General features: G+C 41.8%; 2 protein-coding genes across 2 annotated transcripts in view; both read right to left on the bottom strand.

Moving 5' to 3' along the window:
- preb (prolactin regulatory element binding) overlaps positions 1-4,066 on the bottom strand; it is a 61,226-nt gene extending 57,160 nt beyond the window's left edge. The window contains exon 1 of the mRNA XM_043695210.1: positions 3,795-4,066. Coding sequence (XP_043551145.1) covers positions 3,795-3,957 — 163 coding nt within the window. The 5' untranslated portion in view covers positions 3,958-4,066. The remainder of the gene's footprint in view (positions 1-3,794) is intronic.
- Positions 4,067-18,100: 14,034 nt separating this feature from the next.
- Positions 18,101-23,972, bottom strand: part of rpl7l1 (ribosomal protein L7-like 1) — a 36,740-nt gene continuing 30,868 nt past the window's right edge. The window contains exons 6-7 of the mRNA XM_043695209.1: positions 22,416-22,626; positions 18,101-18,674 (exon numbers count right to left, since the gene is read on the bottom strand). Of these exons, the coding sequence (XP_043551144.1) occupies positions 22,418-22,626 (209 nt within the window). The 3' untranslated portion in view covers positions 18,101-18,674; positions 22,416-22,417. The remainder of the gene's footprint in view (positions 18,675-22,415; positions 22,627-23,972) is intronic.

Here is a 23,972-nt window from a genome sequence, read left to right as displayed (position 1 = left end):
TTAGGGAAGAAAAAGAGCGTGGCCAGGAGTAGCGTGGTGCTCCTGTCGTTGAAAATAAGGAAATGGCACACATGCGATGCAATTGCCTGGTCAGTATTGGAGTAGAGAGAAGTCAACATGCCAGACATTCCAAAGAAAATAATATTCAATCAGGAACAGATGCACCTAGGTTAACATAAGCAGCATAAAAGCAATGAGCACGAACACCTTACAACTCGATGATTTCCACTCCAATTTAAACAAGTGAATAATACAACTAAACCTTAAGAAATAGGAATAGTAGTAGACTGCTCTGCCAGTTAATAGGATCATGAATGATCTCAAGTTCCTTTTCTGCCCTTTCCCTGTAACTCTTCCGTTTGATTCTCCCACTGATCAAGAATCTACCTCAGTCTTAAGTTTACACAAGGACTCTACCCCCACAGCTCTCTTGAGCAAGGAGTTCCAAAGACACTCACCCTTGGAAAATAAATTCCTCCTCACCTCAGTTTTAAACTGGTGTGCCTTCATTCTGAGACTGTGCCCTCGGCTCCTAGACTCTCCCAAACAGCCTAAACATCCTCTCAGCATTTACCCTGTTAAGAATCCATATGTTTCAATGAGATCACTTCAAATTCTTCTAAATTCCATGAGTCTCAACCTGTTTTAGCTTTACTCATAAGACAATCCCTCTATATTGGGGATAATCCCAAGTATTTTTGCATCATCATTAGCCATGGGTGAAGTGCTGGAAAACTGGAGGGTAGTGAATGTTGTGCCCTTATTTAAGAAGAGCTGCAAAGAAAAACCTGGGAACAATAGCCCACCAAGCCAAACTTCTGTGTAAGTAAATTACTTGAGAAGATTCTGAGGAATAAGATATAAATGCATTTGGAAAGATAGGGTTTGATTAGGATTAGTCAGCATGGCTTTGTGTGTGGGAGATCATGCCTCACAAAGTTGTTAGAGTCCTTTGATGAAGTGACCAGGAAGGTTGATGAGGTCAGGTTGGTGGACACAGTCTACATGGATTTCAGTAAAGCCTTCGATAAAGTTCCACATTGTAGGCTGCTCTGGAAGGCTAGATCGCATGGAATCCAGTCGGGGGGGACGCTGGCAAATGGGAAACACAATTGGCTTGGTGGTAAGAAGTTGAGAGTAATAGTAGAAAGACTGTCGGACTGGAGGCCTGTAACTAGTGGAGTGCCTCAGGGGTTGGTGCTGGGCCCAGAGTTGGTTATTATCTATATCAATGATTTGGATGAGAATGTCCAAGGCATGATTAATGTGTAGTGGAACAGAGCGACCTTGGAGTTCAGGTGCACGGTTCTCTGAAAGTGCAGTCACAGATAGACAGGGCAGTGAAGGAGGTTTTTGGCATGCTGGCCATCATCAGTCAGGGCACTGAGTATAGAAGTTGTGAAGTTACGTTCCAGTTGTCAAGACATTGGTGAGGATGCAGTTGGAGTATTATTTCAATTTTGGTCACCTTGCTATATGAAGGATTTTATTAAACTGGAAAGAGTGCAGAAAAATTTTAAAAGAATGTTGCCAGGACTCAAAGGACTGAGTTATAGGGAGAGGTTGGACAAGCTAGGACTGTTTTCTTTAGAATGTAGGAGACTGAGGGGAGATCTTGTAGAAGTGTATAAGATCATGAGAGGCATGAATACAGTGAATGCACTCAGTTTTTTTCCCAGGGTTGGGGAATTGCGGACTAGAGGGCATCAGATTAAGGTTAGGCGGGAAAGAATAAAAGGGAACCTGAGGGGCAATGTTTTTTACATGAGGGTATCCACATATGGAATGTGCTGTAGTGAAGTGGTTGAGGTGGGTATATTAACAACATTTCTCAGGCATTTTGACAAGTACATGGATAGGAAAGGTTTAGAAGGATAAAGGCCAAGTGCAGGGAAATAGGTTTAGAGTGGATGTATATTTTCGTCAGCATGGACCAGTTTGGGCCGAAGGTCCTGACTTTGTGCTGTAGGACTCTATGCACCTTCTCTGATCTTCCTCCAACAAAATAATATCTTTCCTTAAATAAGGGGACCAAAACTGTTCACTACACCAGATGTGATCTCACCCTGTACAGATGCAGAGTTACGGTTACAGATACCCTAACCAGAATCCTACAAAGGTTTAGGATTCAGGAACTGTTCCTTTACATTGGGAAATTATGCACGCTTTTCATAAGAAAGGCAAAAGAAAAGTCAGGGAATTACAGATCTACTTCAAAGTTGGGAAATTGTTAGAATCTCTCATTAAAAGGTAGAATGACTAGACTCTTGGAAGTTTCAAATGATCAGACAGGGAGACCTGAAACAAAAACACCAAATAAACCACAGGCAAAAATACAACAATCACTATCACGTGAAAACAAGTATTAGGGAAACTAACGAGGGTAAAAGTTAATAGGTTCCCTGGAAATGATGGAACACATCCTAGGGTATGAAAAGAAGTCGTTCCAGAGATAATGGATGCACTGGTAGTAATGTTCCAAGAATACTTTGATGTTGGAAAACAGCCAATGTAACACCTTTATTTACAATAAGACAAATAGAGGTAGCATGTGTTAGTTAGCTTAACATCTGTTGTTGAGAAAATGCTAGTCTATTATTAAGGATACAATAGCAAAGCATTTAGAAATACATTATAAAATCAAGCAGACTCAGCATGGCTTCACAAAGGCAAATCATGCTCGATAAATGAACAGGATAGTTATACGAGAAGCAGTGAATGTAATATACTTGGATTTCTAGGAGTCTGATGCACCACACCCCTGTGGCTACTTGATAAAATAAAGACATTGGCATTGGGGTAGTATATGAGGGGAGGCAATAGTCTTGTGGTACTATCCAGAATCCTGCCATGGCAGATGGTGGAATTTGAATAAGATTTAAAAAAACCCCAAAATCTTGCATTTTCAAATTGCACAATCATGTGGCACCTTGGCAAATGCAAAGTAGCAACTCATGGTGTAGGGGCTAACATTGACAGAAAATTGTTTTGGTGGCAGAAAATGGAACAAATGGATCTTTTTTGGATTGGCAGGATGTGACAAATGGGAGTTCCACAGGGGTGTGTGCTGGGGCTTCTGCATTTTATAATTTATATTAATGACCTGGAAAGGGGGGGGGAAATTAAGGCATGGTAGCAAAATCTACAGCTGACTTATTGATAGGTAGGAAAACAGATTACAAAGGGGACATAAGGAATTTGCAAAACAGATTTGGACAGGTTGAGCGAGTAAGCAAAATCTGATAAATGCAATATAGCATGGTAAAACACAAGTTGTTCACCGTGGCAGCAAACAGAAAAAGCAGAGTTTTACTTAAACATAGATGGCTCTTGCACGCGAGATGCAGAGAAGTCTAGGTACCAGTGCACAACCAAAAATGTTAGTATCCGGATACAGAAAGTCATTAGGAAAACAAATGGAATGTTATTCTTTATTACAAGAGGCCAAATGGCCTACATCCACTCCTAATTTGAATGATCATATGTTAATTTTATATTTGAGATTATTTGATATCTGTTACCAAACAAACTATTCAGGGATATGGGGCAAAGACAGGTATGTAGAGAATTAGGCTGTAGGCAAGTTATAATCATATTAAAGAATAGAACAGAAGTACTGAAGGACTGAACGACCTCCTCCTATTCCTGGGAAACAGGTAGATTGGGATTTGCTATTAGCCATTATAAAAAAAAGCGAACTATATATACAATCTTTGTTGCAAAAACATTGATGGATTTTTAAGAACTTTGGCTTTCAGACTCCTAAAGATATGCCCAAATCAATTCTGCTATACCTGAGGAATTTCCAGAATGCAGAGCAATTTCAGCCTCACTCTTGTCCTCTTTTTTACCAGGTTTATTCCCTGTTGATTTCTCTTTCCCTTCCTGGAATCGCAGGATGTGACAAGTCGCATCTTGTCCAACTGCTAGAATATCTCCTGCTACTGCCATATTCATTGTGGCTCGGGTTTCCGTGTCATGGGAATGAACAAGTGTTGCTGAAAGGTTTCCTGTTACACATTCCAAACGCAGGAAATGCTGATAGCAAAGGAAAGAACAAAATCAGACAGGCAGTAAAAACACTAACAAACTGCAAATTATCATTTGCGAGGTAGATGTGTGTTATGTAACACTCAAAGACTGGAACAATAACAATGTAAAGAAATAGGTGGAAAGAGTTCCAGAACCATGTGTAAAAAAGTGTTTCCGGATCCTGCAAGGAAGGAGACAATACTGCATCCTGGAGATTTTTTCCCCCTTTTTTTGGGAATGTGGGTGTTGCTGGCTGGCTAACATTCAGTGTCTGTCCCTAGCTGCCCTTGAGAAAGTGATAGTGAGCTGCCTTCTTGAACCACTGCAGTCCACCTGTTGTGGGTTGACCCAAATGCCCTTTGGGAGAGAATTCCAGGATTTTGACCCAATGACAGTGAAGGAACAGAGATATATTTCCAAGTCAGGATGGTGAGTGACTTGGAGGGGAACTTGAACATGGTGCCGTTCCCATATATCTACTGCCCTTGTCCTTCTTGGAGCAAGTGGGTTTGGAAAGTGCCGTTTGAGCATTTTTGGTGAATTTCTTGTGGATGTGGTACCAATTAAGTGGGTTGCTTTGTCTTGGATGGTGTCAAGCTTCTTGAGTGTTGTTGGGGCTGCACCCATCCAGGCAAGTGGGGAGTATTCCATCACACCTCTGAATTGTGCCTTGTAGATGGTGGACAGGATTTGGGGAGTCAGAAAGTGTTATTTGCCATAGTTCCTTCCTCCAGATCATTAAAGTGAAAAGTTGTGGTCCCAGCACTGACACTTGTGGAACACCACTAGTCAGTGGCTTCCATCCCGAGAAGGACCGTTTTATTCCCACTCTGCCTTCTGCCAGACAACCAATTTTCTATCCATGCTAGTACCTTGCTTCAAACACCATTTGTATCATTGATAGCCACAGGTGCCAGAAGACTGAAGGTTGGATAGTGTACAACTGGATACAGGTTTACTCGCTGAACTGGAAGGTTCATTTTCAGACGTTTTGTCACCATATTAGGTAACGTCTTCAGTGAGCCTCCGGACAAAGCACTGCTAGTTTTTCCTGCTTTCAATTTATATGTTCGGGTTTCCTTGGGTTGGTGGTGTCATTTCCTGTGATGACGCAATTTCCTGTTCTTTTTCTCAGGGGGTGATAAATGAGATCCAAGTCAATGTGTTTGTTGATAGAGTTCTCGTGCATGTCTCTTTTTGGTTTGTCCTAGGATGGATGTGTTGTCCCAGTCGAAGTGGTGTCCTTCCTTATCTGTATGTAAGGTTACTAGTAAGAGAGGGTCATGCATTTTGTGGCTAGTTGACGTTCATGTGTCCTGCTGGCTAGTTTTCTGCTTGTTTGTCCTCACTGAAGATGTTACCTATTGTGGTGACGAAACATCTGAAAATGGACCTTCCAGCTCAGTGAGCAAATCTACATCCAGAACCTCAACCTGAGCTACAAATCTTCTCAAAATTCACTAACATACAACTTTTTAAGAAAGATGGTAAGCAAAAGCCAGGATACTATACACCAGTGAGCCTGATGTCAGTGATTGGTAGGATGTTGGAGGGGATCCTGAAGAACATGGTTTACACACATTTGGAAGGACAAGGACTGATTAAGGATAGTCAACATGGCTTTGTGCGTGGGAAAGTGTGACTCACTAACATAACAGAGTTTTTTAGGCATTTGATTACAGATTTGGCTCGAAGATAGGACAAAGTTAAAAATCACACATCAGGTTGTAGTCCAACAGGTTTATTTGGAAGCACTAGCATTCATAGCCCTGCTCCTTCATCTGGTGGTTGTGAAGTATAAGGTCGTAAGACACAGAATTTACAGCAGAAGATTACAGTGTCACACAGTGGTCTATTGAACAAATCTGGATTGTTAAGTCCTTCCTCTTTTAGAATGAGTTGCAAGTTTCAGTTCATTAATATGTAAATCCCATAACTTCTTTTAAGTCACCTTCTCATGGTAACTTAAGGTTTTATAACAGAAGGTGACATCTCAGCCCAGACAATGCATTAAACTTGTGAGGAGAAAGTGAGGACTGCAGATGCTGGAGATCAGAGCTTAAAAATGTGTTGCTGGAAAAGCGCAGGTCAGGCAACATCAAAGGAGAAGGAGAATCGACGTTTCGGGCATAAGCCCTTCTTCAGGAATTAAAGTTGTGAGGTCAGAGTCTGTCTGTATTCCAACCTGGTTCGATTTCCAAAATGGAATTTACAAAATATTACATGTATTGACTGCCTTCATCGACTGCCTGTAGACTGTGAATTTTTTGAGCAAAATACAATGTATTTGCAAATATAATTCTGCAAATACAAATTCAACCCATAGACTTGTGTGTGTGTGCAAGCACAAGAGAGAAATTGAGTGAGTGAGTGTGTTCGTGAGTGCACATGACACAATGTGTGCTTGCATGTGTGAAAGCTTGGTAAAACATATGGGTGCGATGGGGTATAAGCCTGTGAGAGGGTGCATGCATGGGGACTATATGTGTGTGCGTGTCTATGTGTGTGTGATAGAGAGAGAGAGAGAGAGATAGTCTGCGTGAGCGTGTGAATATGTAAGAATTTGTGTACTTGTGTCAGTGAGAGAGACAGCAAGCGAGCGAGAGAGATGATTGTGTAGTGGGGACACCCAAGATCCCAGTTGAGGCCATCCTCATGCGTACCAAACTTGTCTATCAGCCTCTGCTCGGCCACTTTGTATTGTTGCCTATTGGACCCGTGGGACTACAACCTGGTGTAGTGTAATTTTTAAACTTTGTCCACCCCAGTCCAACACTAGCTCCTGCACATCAAAGATAGGAGATAGAGGATGGTGAGGTGGAGAGCTGCTTTTCTGACTGGAAGCCTGTAACTAGTGGTGTGCCACAAGGCTGGGTGCTGGGTCCACTACTTTCCATCATTTATATAAATGATTGGATGTGAGCATAAGAGGTATAGTTGGTAAGTTTGCTTATGACACCAAAATTGGTAGTGTAGTGGACAGCTGAGAAGGTTACCTCAGATTACAACAGGATCTTGATCAGATGGGCTGAGGAGTGGCAGATGGAGTTCAATTTTGATAAATGTGAGGTACTGTATCTTGGAAGGGCAAATCAGGGCTTTTGAGGTAAGGTCCTCGGCAGTGTTGCTGAACAAAGAGACCTTGGAGTGCAGGTTCAGAGCTCCTTAAAAGTGGAGTCACAGGTAAACAGGATAGTGGTGGCGGCGTTTGGTATGCTTTCCTTTATTGGTTAGTCGGTAGAGTACAGGTGGTGAGGAGGTCATTTTGCAGCTGTACAGGACATAGTTCTGCCCGCTTTTGGAATAGTGTATTCAGTTGTGGCCTCCCTGCTTTAGGAAGGATGTTGTGTAACTTGAAAGGGTCCAGAAAAGATTGACAAGGATGTTGCCAGGGTTGGAGGATTTGAGCTACAGGATCCTCAAATTGTCCCTGGTTGTGTACTTTCTTTTCTGTTTACTTAAGTAACGTGTCATACCCAAACTGCTTCCTGGTTTGACAAACATAACAGACTATTTTAAAATTCATTACAATTGGTGGACTGTCTGTATTACGGAGCTGTGGTGATGCAGCCCCAAAATCTATAATCTCTTTCCTTCTCATGAAATCGATTTCCTTGCAAATCCATTGAACACAGTTACAATTTAATTGAAAAGATTATTATTGTTGATTAATGTTGTTCAGGTGTGTGTGCCTATACAGTGTAAGTGTGAGATTGCAGTGAGTGAGTGTACAGCCGGATTGAGCAGACTCTGCCCCCATCTATAACTCTTGCCCTGTAGTGCACTCTTATCCCTCTCCATCACTAGAGTAAAAGTCACTGAATTGTGGTCACTGTCCCCAAAGTGCTCACCTACCTCTAATTCTAACACCTGGCCTGGTTCATTACCCAGAACCAAATCCAGTATGGCCTCACCTCTTGTTTGCCTATCTACATATTGTGTCAGGAAACCCTCCTGCACACATTGGACAAACTTAATTGGAAAAATACTGCAGAATGCTACAGAAGAGCGATTTTGGAATTACCTTTCACGAATCACAAAAAGATAGCATCCATGTTCCATGCATAAGAGGGAAGGCAAATAAACTTTGACTATGCACAGAGTGGGATTAGTGTAGATAGGTGACTTCTCCACCACCTGATGCTGCCTGGCTTGCTGTGTTCTGAAGACCAGCATGTGCAGAAAAGCAACACCCACACAGACAGACCAGATATTTATCATCCCAACCTACAAACGGTGTAGCATCGGGACATTATTTAAATGGCCACAACACACTGCAGCACCCAGGAACTATGAGCAGCAGAGGTAAAATACCTATACAGCGTATTCAAGAAGAATGGATACCTAATGCACATAGTCTGCCGAAATTCTAGCCACATTACCATACGTCAGACATCTCTGAAATGACTACCAGACTACTCCGACCTCTTGGCATCATGGTAGCACACAAACAGTGGCTGATGAATCTATAGGACCCTATACAAACAACCAGCATTTACAAAATACCATGCAAGGACTGTAACAAACACTACATCAGACAGACGGGCAGAAAAATAGCACAAACACCAACTCGCCACCAAAAGCCATGACTATCACCAGTAGCCTTACATACAGACGAAGAAAGACGTCACTTCGACTGGGACAACACATCCATCCTAGGACGGGTTAAACAGAAACGTGCATGGGAATTTCTAGAGGCCTGGCATTCAAACCGGAACTCCATCAATAAGCACATTGATGTGGGCCCCATTTACAAACCTCTGAGGAAAAAAACTGGGAAAGATATCATCCACCTTAACAGACCAAGACACACAAACAGAAAGCGGGACATAACACAGCACTTCACCGGAGGCTCACTGATGATGTTACCTAGCATGGCGATGAAACATCTGAAAACAATCTTCCAGCTCAGCAAGCAAACTTACAACCTGCTGATCTCCTTCCTATCGGAAAGATGTGAAACTTGAAAGGGTTCAGAAAAGATTTACCAGGATTGGAGGATTTGAGCAATAGGGAGGCTAAGGCTAAGGCTGTTTTCACTGGAGCGTCAGAGGCTGAGGGGTGACCTTATAGAGGTTTATAAAATCAGGAGGGGCATGGATAGGATAAATAGACAAAGTCTTTACCCTGGGGTGGCGGAGTACAGGACTACAGGGCATAGTTTTAGGGTGAGTGGGGAAAGATACAAAAGAGACCTAATGGGCAACCTTTTCACCCAGAGGGTGGTACGTGTATGGACTGAGCTGCCAGAGGTGGTGGTGGAGGCTGGTACAATTGCAACATTTAAGAGGCCTTTGGATGGGTATACAAATAGGAAGGGTTTGGAGGGATATGGCCCGGGTGCTGGTAAGTGGGACTAGATTGGGCTGAGATATCTGGTCGGCATGGATGAGTTGGACTGTAGGGCCTGTTTCCGTGCTGTACATCTCTATGACTATGACTCTAAAAGCCGAACCTCAACCTGAGCTACAAATCTTAAAAATCGCAAACTAGTCACAGGCTTCTAGTCCGAAAACCATCCTTTCACTTACTCTCTGCTTCTTACCATCAAGGCAATTGTTTATCCAATTTGCCAGCTCCCTTTGGATTCCATGTGATCTAACCTTGCAGAGTAGCCTACCATGTGGAACTTTACTGAAGTAAAGATCTTACTGAAACCCATACAGACTAAATCTGTCCTCATCAACCTTCCTGGTCACTTCATCAAAGAACTCTAACAAATTTGTAAGGCATAATCTCCCATACACAAAGCCATGCCGGCTATTCCTAATCAAATCCTGTCTTCCTAAATGCATGAATATCTTAAGTCAGAATCTTCTCAAGTATTTAACCTACTACAGATGTTAGGCTTACTGGTCTATAGCATCCAGGTTTTTCTTTGCAGCCCTTCTTGAATAAGGGCACAACGATTGGCACTACTCTCCAATCTTCTAGGACCTCACCCGTGGGATAGGAGGAATTTCTTCTATGATATGGGAGTGAATCTATGAAATTCTTTATTACACACGGCTGTCAAGGCTGGGTTGTTAAGTATATTCACTTTTTAAGGACATCAAATATTATGGGGAAAAAGAAAGAAGATGGATTATCTGATCAGTAATTTCTTTGAATGGTAAAGCAGACTCAATGGACTGAATGGCGTATTTCTGCTTATATATCTTACGGTGGGGTGATGTAATGGGGTGAGGGAGGGTCCAGTTGAAAACATCAGCAGCACCTCAATATAGAAAGCTTGCTCCAGGTCAAGGTGGTGGTGACAAAAGTCATAGGCTGCTTCTCAGGCTGAGCACAGATTCCAGGAGCCAAAATGCCATAGAACCCAGAGAAAACACAGCAGGTGGCCGTAAAATCAGGCCATTTAGCATATGCCTGCAGAAGTCTTTGAGAAAAGTATTAAAACGAAGGAGCTGACCAAACTCATCACAGAGTCTGCTGAGATAGTGGATTCAAATTGGAAAATAGTGAGAGACCTCTCTTCAATAAAGAATCCAAGAAGAGACAGAAAATTACTATAGTTATCAGGGAAAATGTGAAAAAAGGGTAGTTACAACAGGACACATAGAAAATCTTCATGCAATCAGGAAGAATGGACGTGGTTTTGTGAAAGAGAAATCATATTTTTTGACAAGGATTATTTAGCAAACCAGAAGCAAGGCATAACTAGCTTATTTTCGGTATGATGTAATGCAGTAACTGTCCTCTATTCAATACTTAGATGAAGGTATGGTTGCTAAATTTGCTAATTAAAGACAGGTGCTATTAAATAAGTTACAATAAGGGTCTTGGATCAGTGCAAGGTAATCAGGCAGAGTTAACAGCTTGTGAAAGCAGTAATTATGTTTGGTCAGTCTGTTAGAGTTCTTGGAGGTCTTAGTTTTAGATTTCCAGAAGGCATTTGATAAAATGCCACATCAAAAATTATTGCAGAAGTTGAAGATTAGAGTATGGGAGTGTGTAACTTGGGTCGGAAACAACTGTGTTTAACTTAAATAAAATGAATCACAATGAAATTAGGATGGAGTTAGCAAAAGTGGATTGGGCAGATAGATTAACAGGAAAGACAGGAAGCAAACAGTATCAGGCATTTAAGGAGGTAGTTCATGACTGTCAGTAAAAAGAAAATCTCCCCCAAGCAGGAAAGATTCTAAATGCATAAACTAACCATGGCTAATTAAGCACATTAAACGTAGTCAGGGCCTTCTTGTGGTGCAGTCATAGTGTGCCTACCCCTTGACTCGGACACCCAAGTTCAAGTGCCATCTGCTGCAGAGGCATGTAATAACATCTCTGAACAGGCTGATTCGAGAAATAGGTTCAGTTGAAAGAAAAAGCATATATAAAGAGGCAAAAATTAGAGATAGCCCCAAAGATTAGGACAAATTCAGAATCCAGCAAAGTCAACTATAAAGAAAGTAAAGGGAAGATAAGCTACGAAGGTAAACTATCAAGGAACGTAACAACTGACAATGAGCTGTTTTTAAATATACAAAAGGAAGAGATAGGTCAAAGTGAACCTAAGCTCCTTAGAAAACGAATCTCGGGAGACTATTATTGAAAAGATAGAAATGGGGGAGAAGTTAAGATATTTTGAATTAATCTTTAGGATGGATGATACTGCAACCACTCCATTAATACTAAAGAATACAGGAGATCAAAGAGTTCTGAAAAGATTTTCAAGGATGTTGCCAGGGTTGGCGCTAGAGGGAGAGGCTGGGGCTATTTTCCCAGGAATGTTGGAGGCTGAGGGGTGACTTTCCAGAAGGTTTATAAAATCATCAGGGGCATAGATAAGTCGGATAGACAAGGTCTTTTCCCCAGGGTTGGGGAATGCAAAGCTAAAGGGCATAGGTTTAAGGTTGGAAGTGAAAGGCCTAAAAGGGACCTGAGGGGCAGCATTTTCACACAAAGGGTGGTGTGTGAATGGAATGAGCTGTCAGAGGAAGTGGAGGAATGGAGTACAATTACAACGTCTAAAAGGCATCTGGATGGGTACATTAGTAGGAAGGATTTAGAGGGATATGGACTAAATGCTGGCAAACGGGACAAGATTATTTGAGAATATCTGGTCGGATGAGTTGAACTAAAGGGTCTGTTTCCATGCTGCGATATCTGAGAGTCAGGAATCCCCGAATGGACCCAGTTAACAGCTCCAAACAGGGAACTCACTAGATCCACCTGGCTGACCTCGTCCCAAGCACTACATCACACCCTCTCTCAGTCCTGGGATGTAGGCCCATTCTTTTTCCTGTAACGTCTTCTGGGAAATTTTTGCACTGGTTCCTTCAACTCTGCCTTGAATACTGGGCGGGTGTACCAGACCATAGCCTACCATAGTCACAGCCGAAGTTCTTCTTCAGGTGCTAACGGAATCGAAGCTGTGACATGTGCCATGTCCATCTTGTCCTCAGATTTCTTCAACACTAGGTGGAGGGGGCGAAGCCACAGGTTCTGACAACCTTGCCGGATGTTCTGAAAGGCTGGGTATGTTTTACTCTTGCCCCATGTGAGAGTTTGCAGCTTTGACATTACTAACACGCCAGTTCAGGAGTGCCTTTCCTACCCAAGTTTTGTACATCACAGGACCTCACCTCGTGTCAACCATGCCTCTTACCCATGTAGGACCGTTCCTGTGGTTTCAACACCAAACTTCATCCCCTGATGTAAACTGCCTCTCACTTATGAGTCTTGTATCGTATCCGGCAGTGGCGTTCTGATGGTGTTTCATCCTGCTTCCCCCCGGTCCAGGTTTAACCTGGTATGGAGTCTTCTCCCTAATAGGAATGCTGTTACAGCTGTCCCTGTAATTTGGTTGTATAATCAAACAGGAACCAGGACAGTTTGGTATCTAACTGAAGCTGTCGGCTGTTTCCTTAATAAAAGCTAAAAATCACACAATTTTGGGTTATAGTCCAGCAGGTTTATTTGGAAGTACAAGCTTTCAGAGGGCTGCTTCTTCATCAGGTACCTGAAGGAGCACTGCTCCAAAAGCTTGTACTTCCAAATAAACCTGCTGGACTATAACCTGGTGTCGTGTGATTTTTAACTTTGCCCACCCCAGTCCAACACTGGCACTTCCATATCACCCTCAACCAAAACAGAAATTGCTGGAAAATCTCAGCAAGTCTGGCAGCATCTGTGGAGAGAGGTCAGTTAACATTTCAGGTCAAGTGACAGTTGCTCAGAACTGATGGTGGCTAGGAAAATGTATATTTTTTTGTAAAGGTAGGGTGAGTGTGGGGGTTGAAGGGGTAAAAGGTAAATAGAATATAGAACAGAACAGCATGGTACAGGCCCTTGGGTCCTCGATGTTTTGTTGGCCTTCTATCCTACTCTTAAGATCAGACTAACCTACATACCCTTCATTGTACAATCTTTCATGTGCCCATCCAAGAGTCACTTACATGTCCCTGATGTATCTGACTCTACTACAACAGCTGGCAGTCCATTCCATGCACCCACCACTCTGTGTAAATAACCTACCTCTGACATCTCCCCTAACCCTTCCTCCAATTTCCTTAAAATTGTGCCCCCTCATGGTAGACATTTCCATTAAGGGAAAACATTTCTGGCTATCCACTCTATCTATGCCTCTCAACATCTTGTATACCTCAATCAAACCACCTCTCATCATTCTTTGCTCCAATGAGAAAAATCCTAGCTCCCTCAACCTTTCTTCCTAAGACATGCCCCCCAGTCCAGACAGCATCTTGGTAAATCTCCTCTGCACCCTCTCTAAAACGTGCACAACTTTCCTATACTGAGGTGACCAGAACTGAACACAATATTTCAAGTGTGGTTTAATCAGGGCTCGACAGAGTTGCAGCATAACCTTGCAGCTCCAACTCAATGCCCTTGCTAATGAAAGCCTTCACTATTCCTAATCGGCCCGACCCTCACTCTGGTCATCCTCTTGTTCCCCACATATACGTAGAATACTTTTGGATTTTCCTTAATCCGACAAAGATTTTTCATGTCCCCTTCCAGCTCTCCTAAATCCATTTTTCAGTTCCTTCCTGGCTATCTTGTAACCCTCTAGAGCTCTGTCTGATCCTTGCCTCCTCAACCTTAAGCTTCTTCTTCCTCCTGATTACATGTTCCACATTCTTTGTCACCCAAGGTTCTTTCAATCTACAATCCCTTCTCTGCCTCAGTGGGACAAACCTGCCTAGCACTATCAGCAAGTGTTTCATAAACAACCTCCACATTTCTGTCGTGTATTTCCCACAGAATATCTGTTCCCAATGTAGATGCCCCAGTTCCTGCCCAATGATAAATGGGGATAGAGCCCAAAGGGAGAGAACAGCTGGACAGATAAAGGAGTGGATAATGATCTGGCTAGGAGAGTGAACAGGTACTAATGTGGACTTGTGTGTGGCTAACAATGGGTTGTGTGAAATAGCAGACTATGTGATAGCAAGGACTAGTGTGTAGAGTTGGGGTAAGGACATGGGAAAGCTCAAGCCCTGAAGTTGCTGAATTTGATAAGAGTCCTAGAAACCTGCAGGGTTCCCTAGTGGAAAATGAGGTGCAGTTCTTCCAGCTCATGCTTTGTTAGAACACTGCAGGTGCTTTTCCAGCACCACTCTGATCTAAACTCTGGTTTCCAGCATCTGCAGTCCTCACTTTTGCCTAGTTGATTTTAACCATACTGCGAATCCTCTTGCAAGGATGCCTACCTTGTCCTGATGAAGGGCTTTTACCAGGAACATTGATTTTCCTGCTCCTCGGATGCTCCCTGACCTGCTGTGCTTTTCCAGCATCTCTCTAAATTAAACTATGGTTTCCAGCATCTGCAGTCCTCACTTTTGCCACTGCAGTAAGCCTGAGACAGAGATGCTGGCCAGGAAATAGGGTGGGGTGTGAAGTTGTAGGCACCTGGAAGCTCAGCACCTACTTTGCAAACAGAATGTTGGGTGACAATTTGCACAACACCAGTCTGCGCTTAGTTTCCTCAACGTACAGGAGACCACATTGTGAGCAGTGAATGCAGTAGACTAGATTATGTAAAGTAGGAGAAAGTGAGGACTGCAGATGCTGAAGATCAGAATCGAGAGTGTGATGCTGGAAAAACACAGTAGGTCAGGCAGCATCAGAGGAGCAGGAGAATCGACAAATTGAAATGCGATTTTCCTGCTCCTCGGATACTTCCTGACCTGCTGTGCTTTTCCAGCACCACACTCTTGACCTAGATTATGTGAAATGCAGGTAAAGCACTGCTTCACTTTGAAGTGTGTTTGGGCTTCTCTAAATACTATCACCATCACACAAATAGCAGTGTTATCAAACTGATGGGACTAAAGGCAGATAAGTCCACTGGCCCTGAGGGCTTGCATCCTAAAAGAAGTAGCTACAGAGATAGTGAATGCATTGGCTGTAACACTCTCAACATCCTTGGATTCTGGAGTAGCACTGGAAGATTGCCAATATGGTACCCCTATTAAAAAAGGGAGGCAAAAAGCTTGTAACTATAGACTGATTAGCCCTACGTATTCTGTTGGAAAAATATAGCAAACAATTATTAAGGAAGTAATGGCAGCACATTTGGAAAACCATAATTTAATCAGGCAGAGTCAGCATAGTCGCACGAAAAGGAAATCATGTCTGACTAAAATGTGGAGGTGAACTAGTTGATATGTTGTATTTGGATTTATAGAAGGCATTTGACAAGGTTTCTTAAAAAAACATTAAGTCATTAGAGCCCATGGCATTGGAGGTACGATATTGACATGGATAGTGTTTCCTGCTGATTAGCTATTACAGTCAGAGGGGTTAAGGGGTTCTTTTTCAGATTGGTGACTTGTGACCAGTAGGGTTCCACTAGGATCAGTACTGAGACTGCAAATGTTCACAATAGAGAGAGGAATCTTGATTATTTGGCATTTGATTATCCAAGTATTGGATTATCTGGGAAGATCGAAATGTCCCGATGCTCTTCTAAACTATGTTATCCGGCATTCGATTAACTCAACGGAATACTCCCCACCCATGTCCTTCAGATAATCGTGGTTCCTCTGTATATATTAATGACTTTGAATACAGTCATAGAATAATACAGCATGGAAACAGGCCCTTCAGCCCAAACTGGGCCATGCTGCCCACTCAGCTAGTTTCAAATGTCTGAATTTTGGCGATATTCTTCTAAACCCTTCCCATCCATGTACCTATCCAAATATTTTTTTAATTGTTGCTGTTGTACCTGCCTCAACAACTTTTTCTGGCAGCCCATTCCATATATGCACCACTCTCTGCATGAAGAAGTTGCCCCTCAGGTCCTTCTTAAATTTTTCCCCTCTCACCTTAAACCTATGCCCTCTAGTTTTCAATTCCCCATCCCTGGGAAAAAAACTAAATGCATCCATCCTATCTATGCCCCTCATGGTTTTATACACCTCAACAAAGTCACCCCTCATTCTACATTCCAAGGAATAAAGTCCTATCTTGGTCAGCCTCTCACTCTAACTCAGGCCCATCCGATGCTGGCAACATCCTCGTAAATTTTGTCTGAACTTTGAGGAAGAAAGTAAATATGCTCTAATCAAATTTGCAGATGATACACAAATATGTGGAAAGGCATGTTGTGAGCAGAATACAGTTTACAAAGAGATAACTGTAGGTTTAGAGTGAGCAAAGGAGTACAAATGTGGGAAAATAGTTGGAAGGGAGAACAAAAGAAGAGTGTTATTTCAATTGCCAAAAGCTTCAGAAAGCTGCAACACAAAGGTACTTGACCATGAAACAAAGTTAGCACACAGGGGCAACAGGTAATCAGAAACGCTAATGGAATGCTGGCCCTTATTTCAAGGGGGTTGCAGTATGAGAAGGGAGGTTTTACTGCAACCATACAAGGTGCTAGTGAACAGCACTTATAAAGTACTTTAAGCAGTTTTTGCCCCCTTATTTAAGATATCCATTTCACTGGAAGCAGAGAAAGTTCACTAGGACGATCCTGGTATACAGGGATTGACTTAAGAACAAAGGCTAAACAGGTTGGGACTTTATTCATTGGATTAAGAAGAATGAGATTTCATTGAAACATATATGATTCTTATGGGTCTTGACAAGGTAAATGCTCAGACGTTTTCCCTCATGGGAGAGTTGAGGACCAAAGGACAGTCTCAGATAAAGGATGACAATTTAAGACTGAGAAGAGGAGGAACTTCTCTCAGAGGGTTGAGCGTCTTTGAAACTCCTTGCCACAGAGAGCTGAGGTGGCCATGTCCTTGTGCATATTTACGGCCATGATGGATAGATTCTTAGTCAGCAGGGGAATCAAGCATGAGGGCGACATGGCAGGAAAACAGACACGAGGAATGTCAGATCAACCACGATCCTATTGAATGGTGGCTTTGTACAAGGTAAGTGGGTGGGGGGGTTTGGAGGAAGGATGAATGGTGCAGGTCTTGTGTTTTGTCATTTGTGCATCACATTTTGTAATATTTTGTATTAAGTATCTGATCAGTCTGTGGAGTGGTAATTAGTTATCAATGGCATGTAAAACTCAATCCACACAAATATCAGGAAATGATCATCTCTGACAAGAGAGAATCTAACTAACTATCACCCCTTGACATTCAATGGCATCACCATCTATCTGCAGCACATGGACTGAAATGGTTTACCAGGTGTTTCACCAACCAGCAATGCCTGCATTTCACACGTGATTTTTTTTTGTTCAAAAACTGCATGAATCCATGTAAGATTCCGTAAATCTCTTTTTTAGAAATAGAATAAGTCTGAACATTGGGGCACTGACAGCCTCACACAGGGCACCTCACACCTTCAATGCATTATCTGGGCCAACATGGCACCTATTATTAAAGTTCACTTGAGAATGTAACTTTTAAAAAGTTCTGGGATTTACACATGAAAGAACTGAAACCAACATGTTCATTTTAAAAGATGAGAGACTTAAACAATCCAGGTCTTTTTCAACATATAATTTCAGTTACATCAAACTATAAACCTTTGCTATAAATTCAATGTCTTATGATCTTATACTCCACAACCATCTAATGAAGGAGCAGTGTTCCAAAAGCTAATGCTTCCAAATAAACCTGTTGGACTATAACCCGGTGTTGTGTAATTTTTATTTCTGCTGAGACAGGATATTATACTATAGTTCAAATCTGTGCAAGACCAGCCATGTCCTAGAGTCAACCAAGAATCCAAAACTATAGTTAACAATCCAAACCTGAATTAAATTTAGTTATGTAATAACTGAAAAATTACCAATCTACACTCATTTGAGAATGAATATGAAATTTTATGCAACACCAAACTGATATTTGACTGACATCCAAGTCTATTGACAGCTTTAAAATTCCAGATAATCCAAATTTACTTCCAACAGTTTCATAGATTGTAAACTCTTTCACTTCCAATTGGTTACCAGACAAAACTCCCCAAGATACAGATCACACCAATCACTATCCACAGCTTCTATGCTGTATGGCTCTATGACACCACCCCAATCCACACAGAACAAGGTCTTGAGGTAGTCAGTGAGTGGTAGCATGCTGTCCAATGATCGGTTCCAGTGTACAGAGAGGGAAATGCTTTAAAGCTGAATATGAATCTGTAGAGTTTACTATACATAGTATAGAAAAACAAATTTGATCCCAACACATTTATCCTCACAGGATCTGCAAAACAAAAACAATAAAAAAAGCATCAGAAGCAATGCTGGTTATACACATAGCATACCAGAATATACATCAACTGGTTAAAATGGAGCCTGGAAAATAAAAGAGGACTTAGTATAAAAACAATTGTCCTCCAGATATGCCAAGAGCCATTCCTTGGCCACCTAGGGTTGACCTGAATGGGTGGCTGTTTGGCTGGATCCTCTGTTCTTCATGCATTCTGAGAGTTTCATATATTTGAGCTGCCACTTCAAACTCAAAGGAAATATGCCAAATGACTCCTTGAGCCTGCTCCACCATTCAACCGGGTCGTGGCTGATCTGATTTCAACCTAGTTCCACTTTTTTATCTGTCTTTGTAATCCTCAACTCCCTTTTAGATCACAAATCTGTTTAACTCAGTGCTCAATACATTTAAAGATCCAGCCTCCCCTGCTCTCTGGTGAAGAAAACTGGTTATCAACACTCAAAAATAAATTCCTCCTCATCTGAGTCTTAAGTGGGAGAGATTCATTAGGGTGAAACTGTGTCCCCTTAGTTGCTCTGTCCTATTAATGTTGTACCATCGTTTTAAAGGAGAGTTAAGAATTGACCAAACAATTCCAGGCCACAGCAGTCTAACCTTTGTAGTGGGAAAATTACTGAGACAGCTTAAACTGTCCTGTAGAAAGGCAGGGGTAAATAAAGGATAGTCAGGAGCAAATTACTGCAAATGCTGGAATTTGTACTGCAAACAACAAATGCTGGAGATCACAGTGGGTCAGACGGCATCCACGGATGGAAAGCAAACTAAGAGTCTAGATGACTCTTCATCAGAGTCATGAGAGTTTCCAGGCTCCTCTATCACTGCGCATTCTTTAGAATTGTGCCAGTTAGCTCATAACGTCTTAACCACTGCATTTGCCTAAATGCATTATCTCCCTCTTCGCCCTATTAAATCCTCCCACTTGTTAACCCATGATATTGTCCAATTAATGTTTTGTTGTAGTCAATTGCTATTTGGTATCACAGCAAACTTTGAACTCAGTTATATTTCTCAAAAAGATGTGGTCCGAGTACTGGCCCTTGTCAAACAAATGCCTGAAACGTAGACTCTCCTTCTCCTTGGATGCTGCCTGACTTGCTGTGCTTTCCAGCACCATTTCTGTTGACCCTGTCAAACAATGTCTACCATTATCTTGACTAAAAATAAAAATTTACCAGAAGTCCTTTTAATCTTTAAGCCAATTTCTCTATCCAAGCTGACACTGACCCCCTCACTGAGTCTTTTCGTACTTTGATAAAACACTTAAAATCCATAGGAACAACATCCACTATAAGCCACAGAACCACTGAAATGTTACAGCACAGAAGAGGCCATTCAGCCTATCTTGTGCATGCTGACCTAAAGACATATGGATGCCCTTTCTAATCCCATCTTCCTGCACACAGCCAAAAGTCCTGCAGCTTACATGCTTAAGCTGCAGATCCAGATACTTCGTAGAAGATTTGTGCCAACTCAGATGGCAAATTCCAGACTCCACCACCCTCTGGAATCCTTTTGTCAACCTTTTCTGTCACTTCAACAAGGAACTAAATTAACACAAGTTTGTTTCTATCCTCCTGTTTACTACGTTTATATATCTGCAAACCTTGAAAGAAAGACTGAATAACCAACTCCAGGTCATTAATAAATATCATAAAGAGCAGTCCCAAGTACATTTCCTGAGAAGTATCATAATACCTCCCCCACTAGAGTGATAAACAGACGTTGATCACAGCTCTCTGCTTTAAGTCTGTCATGACTCACTGGCATAGTGTGCTGGCAACAAGCTCATCTATTCCTTGAGCCATCACAAATGTGAAAATGTGACTAAATCAACAAATTGCTAAAATAACCTGTCTCATTCGTGACTTTTCATTAACAAAAGAATAACTATTTGTTATAATCAAATTGTTTTTAATTAATGGCAAAAAGATGCATGAATTGGTAACTTCAAACTGTATAATCTAAACTCTAATCCCTTTCTTAAAATTCATAGACAAATAATAAGACAACTAAACACAGGTACCATGGGCAGGGAAACAAAAAACGTCAAAGGAGCAGAGTTTGGCACCAGTCTGGATTACAATCATTGAACAGTTGCTTTCTTTCAGTTCCATTCAATTCTTTAATGAGGACAGAAGTCGTGGGAATGTTGATTCCAACTGGTTGAGGGTTCACCCTATCAGTGTAACTGCAGATGTGTTTTTGCTTTTCCCTTCCAGTAAGGGAATGTACACAAAGAGAAGTTTAATAAGTGAGAACAGCTACCAGATTTTGTTACTTCTCCATGCAGTGGGGGAAAGACTGAGGGGGGAGCGAGAGAGAGAGAGCAAGAAACAGAGAGAGAGAGAGAGAGAGAGAGAGCGCGCGAGCGAGATTTAGGTACAGCAAACTTTGTTTTAACCAGCACCTTATGAACCAAAGCTCTTGATAAACCAGCAAAAAATTACATACTTGAAATACCGCAAGTTCACCATATTATCACGATCTTCGCAATGTCACAGTAGACAATGGAGGATGTGATTGCAAGAGATAAGACTCTTTGCTGTTAAGTTGTGTTATTATTTAAATGATTTCTGCTGTAAGTAAAGTATTACAGCAATGTGTACACCTTACATTTGTATTATTTAATATGTGTTTTACATTGATTATATGAATCCTTTGATCAAAAGGAATATTTGATCATCACTACATTTAGGGTTCCATAGGTGTTGGTTAATAAGAAGGACCTGGGTTCAATTCCACTCTCGGGTGACTGTGTGGAGTGTGCACATTCTCCCGTGTCTGCGTGGTTTCCTCTGAGTGCTCTGGTTTCTTCCCACCATGCAAAGATATGTAGTTTAGGTGGATGTGCAGACTAGCCATAGTAAATGTAGGGCGTGGGTCTGGTGGGATGCTCTTTGGACAGTAGGTGTGTACCCAATGGCCTGCTTTCGCACTGTAGGGATTCTATGGGCATTGGTGCTTTCTGTTTGTAGGCTACAAGCCCCTCTGTTGTTCAAACACAAGGCTTTAGCCTCCTAAAGGAGGGTTTTGGCCTGAATTGTTGACTTTCCTGCTCCTCGGATACTGTATGACCTGTTGTGCTTTTCCAGCTTCACATCTACTAACAAGGCTTCAGCTACTCGCCCAAGAACCTAACAAGAAGTTAAAAACTAAAGAAAACAACAAAAGAACTGTGGATGCTGGAAACCAAAAACTAAACAGAAATTGTTGAAAAACTCAGCAGGTTTGGCAATACCTGTGGACAGAAACCAGAGTTAGCGTTTCAGGTCCAGTGAACTTTCTTCTGAACATCACTTTCCATTGATGCTGCAAACCCAAGGAGTTTTTCCAACAATTTCTGTTTTTGTTTTCTATCAGGAAGTTATGATGTTGCGCATTCTTCAGCACACAGTTGATTCTGATGGAAAAAAAACAAACGTTTTCTGGGCAAGACTGTTCTGAACACAATCACGTGGTAAGGAAATGTCTAGCATTATCCCTCACTGTGAAAATAAGGCAACATTAAGTACAATCTTAATGAGTTCTACTAAAACTGTAACATCACGTTCCAGAGTCCTCTGTTTCAACCAGTATTTTTTTTTTTAAGTATATAGCCCCCAAAAAAAGGTCTTTACAAGTCATTTTAACCAATTTCATATCTAGGCAATCAATGCACTTCAACCTCCTTTGACTTTAATCTGCATGGAGGGCAATTCAAATCTATCCCTTTACCTTTAATTGAGCTGCCGAATCAGTTTATTGATTTCTTCTCCACGATTCCCCGTCTTTCCAAAATCATGGAGAAATCCCACTTTGTTTCTTGCTGCATGTCGAGCTACAGACAATCTGAAGGGCCGAAGAAAGTTCACGGCCTCCTTGAATGATTTTCCCACACTATAGATTTCATGTATCAAGTCCTCAAGACAAATCATTCCCCATTTTCCTATAGACAAAATAAAATAATAAAGTGAATATAAACTGTATTAGTTTATATAATACTACAATAAAGCAAATGGAAGTGCCTGTATTTCACAATATGTGGGTATCTCTGGCTGGACCAGCATTTATTGCCCATCCTTAGCTCAATTGTTTGGATGGCTAGTTTGCAATAGAGCGTGATGCCAACATCATAGGTTCAATTCCTGCACCAGCTGAGGTTACCATAAAGCTCCTACCTTCTCCTCACCTGAGGTATGATGACCCTTGGATTAAATCAGTTCCAGTTGGCTCCAATGGAGAACAGCCTATGATCCTCTGGGACGATGGCAACGTTACCTTGTTGCCATAATGTTATAACCCTCAAATTCTTTCAACTTATTTACACTGTCATTTTTCTCATTTTCATTCTCACTCTCCATGAAGAGTTATTTACCTAAGGTAGTGCACAGAATTGTTTGAGCTCAGAAAGAGGCCACTGGGTCCATTATACCTACGTGAAAGTGAGGACTGCAGATGCTGGAGATTAGAGCTGAATGTGTGTTGCTGGAAAAGCACAGCAGGTCAAGCAGCATGCGAGGAGCAGGAGAGTTGATGTTTTGGGCAAAAGCCCTTCATCAGGAAGGTTTTCTGATGAAGGGCTTTTGCCTAAAATATCAATTTTCCTGCTCTTTGGATGCTGCCTGACCTGCTGTGCTTTTCCAGCACCACACTCTCGACCCATTATGCCTACACCGATTATATACTGAATATCTAATTTGACCCACATTCCTTCTTGTTCCCATATCCCCATAATTTTCGTTCCTTCCAATTTTCTTTTCATAAATTCATGGGATGTGGGTGGCCCTGGCGAGACCAGCAGTAATTAAGAGTCAATCACATTGCTGTACGTCTGGAATCACATGCAGGCAACACCAGGTAAGAGGAATAGATTTCCTTCAGTAAAGGATATTAGTGAACCATACAGGTTTCATGATAATCAACAGCGGATACATGGTTGCCATCAGCTTATTTATGCATCCCAGATTTTTAATAAATTCAGATTTCACTATCTGCCATGGTGGGATTCAAACCTACATCCACAGGCCAACACCATGCGGTTCTCAACTACTACACCAGTGATATTGCCACTTACGTAGAGTTACATTGGGAAGTTACTGTTTAATTTGTTTGCACCACCCCTTCAGGCAGGGCTTAGAAAGCGCTATGGAAGGAATATGGATACTTTGCACCAATGTATCTTAAAATGGTACACACTGCTGCTACTACGTGTCAGTGTTGAAGGGAGTGAGCGTTGAAGGCGATGAATGGGGTGTCAATCAAATAGGCTGCTTTGTCCTAATGGTGTTTCTG

This window comes from Chiloscyllium plagiosum, chromosome 9, assembly GCF_004010195.1.
Source record: "Chiloscyllium plagiosum isolate BGI_BamShark_2017 chromosome 9, ASM401019v2, whole genome shotgun sequence".
Lineage (NCBI taxonomy): Eukaryota > Metazoa > Chordata > Chondrichthyes > Orectolobiformes > Hemiscylliidae > Chiloscyllium > Chiloscyllium plagiosum.
Note: the sequence above shows the minus strand (reverse complement) of the source record. Positions and strands in the feature narration are given on the sequence as shown.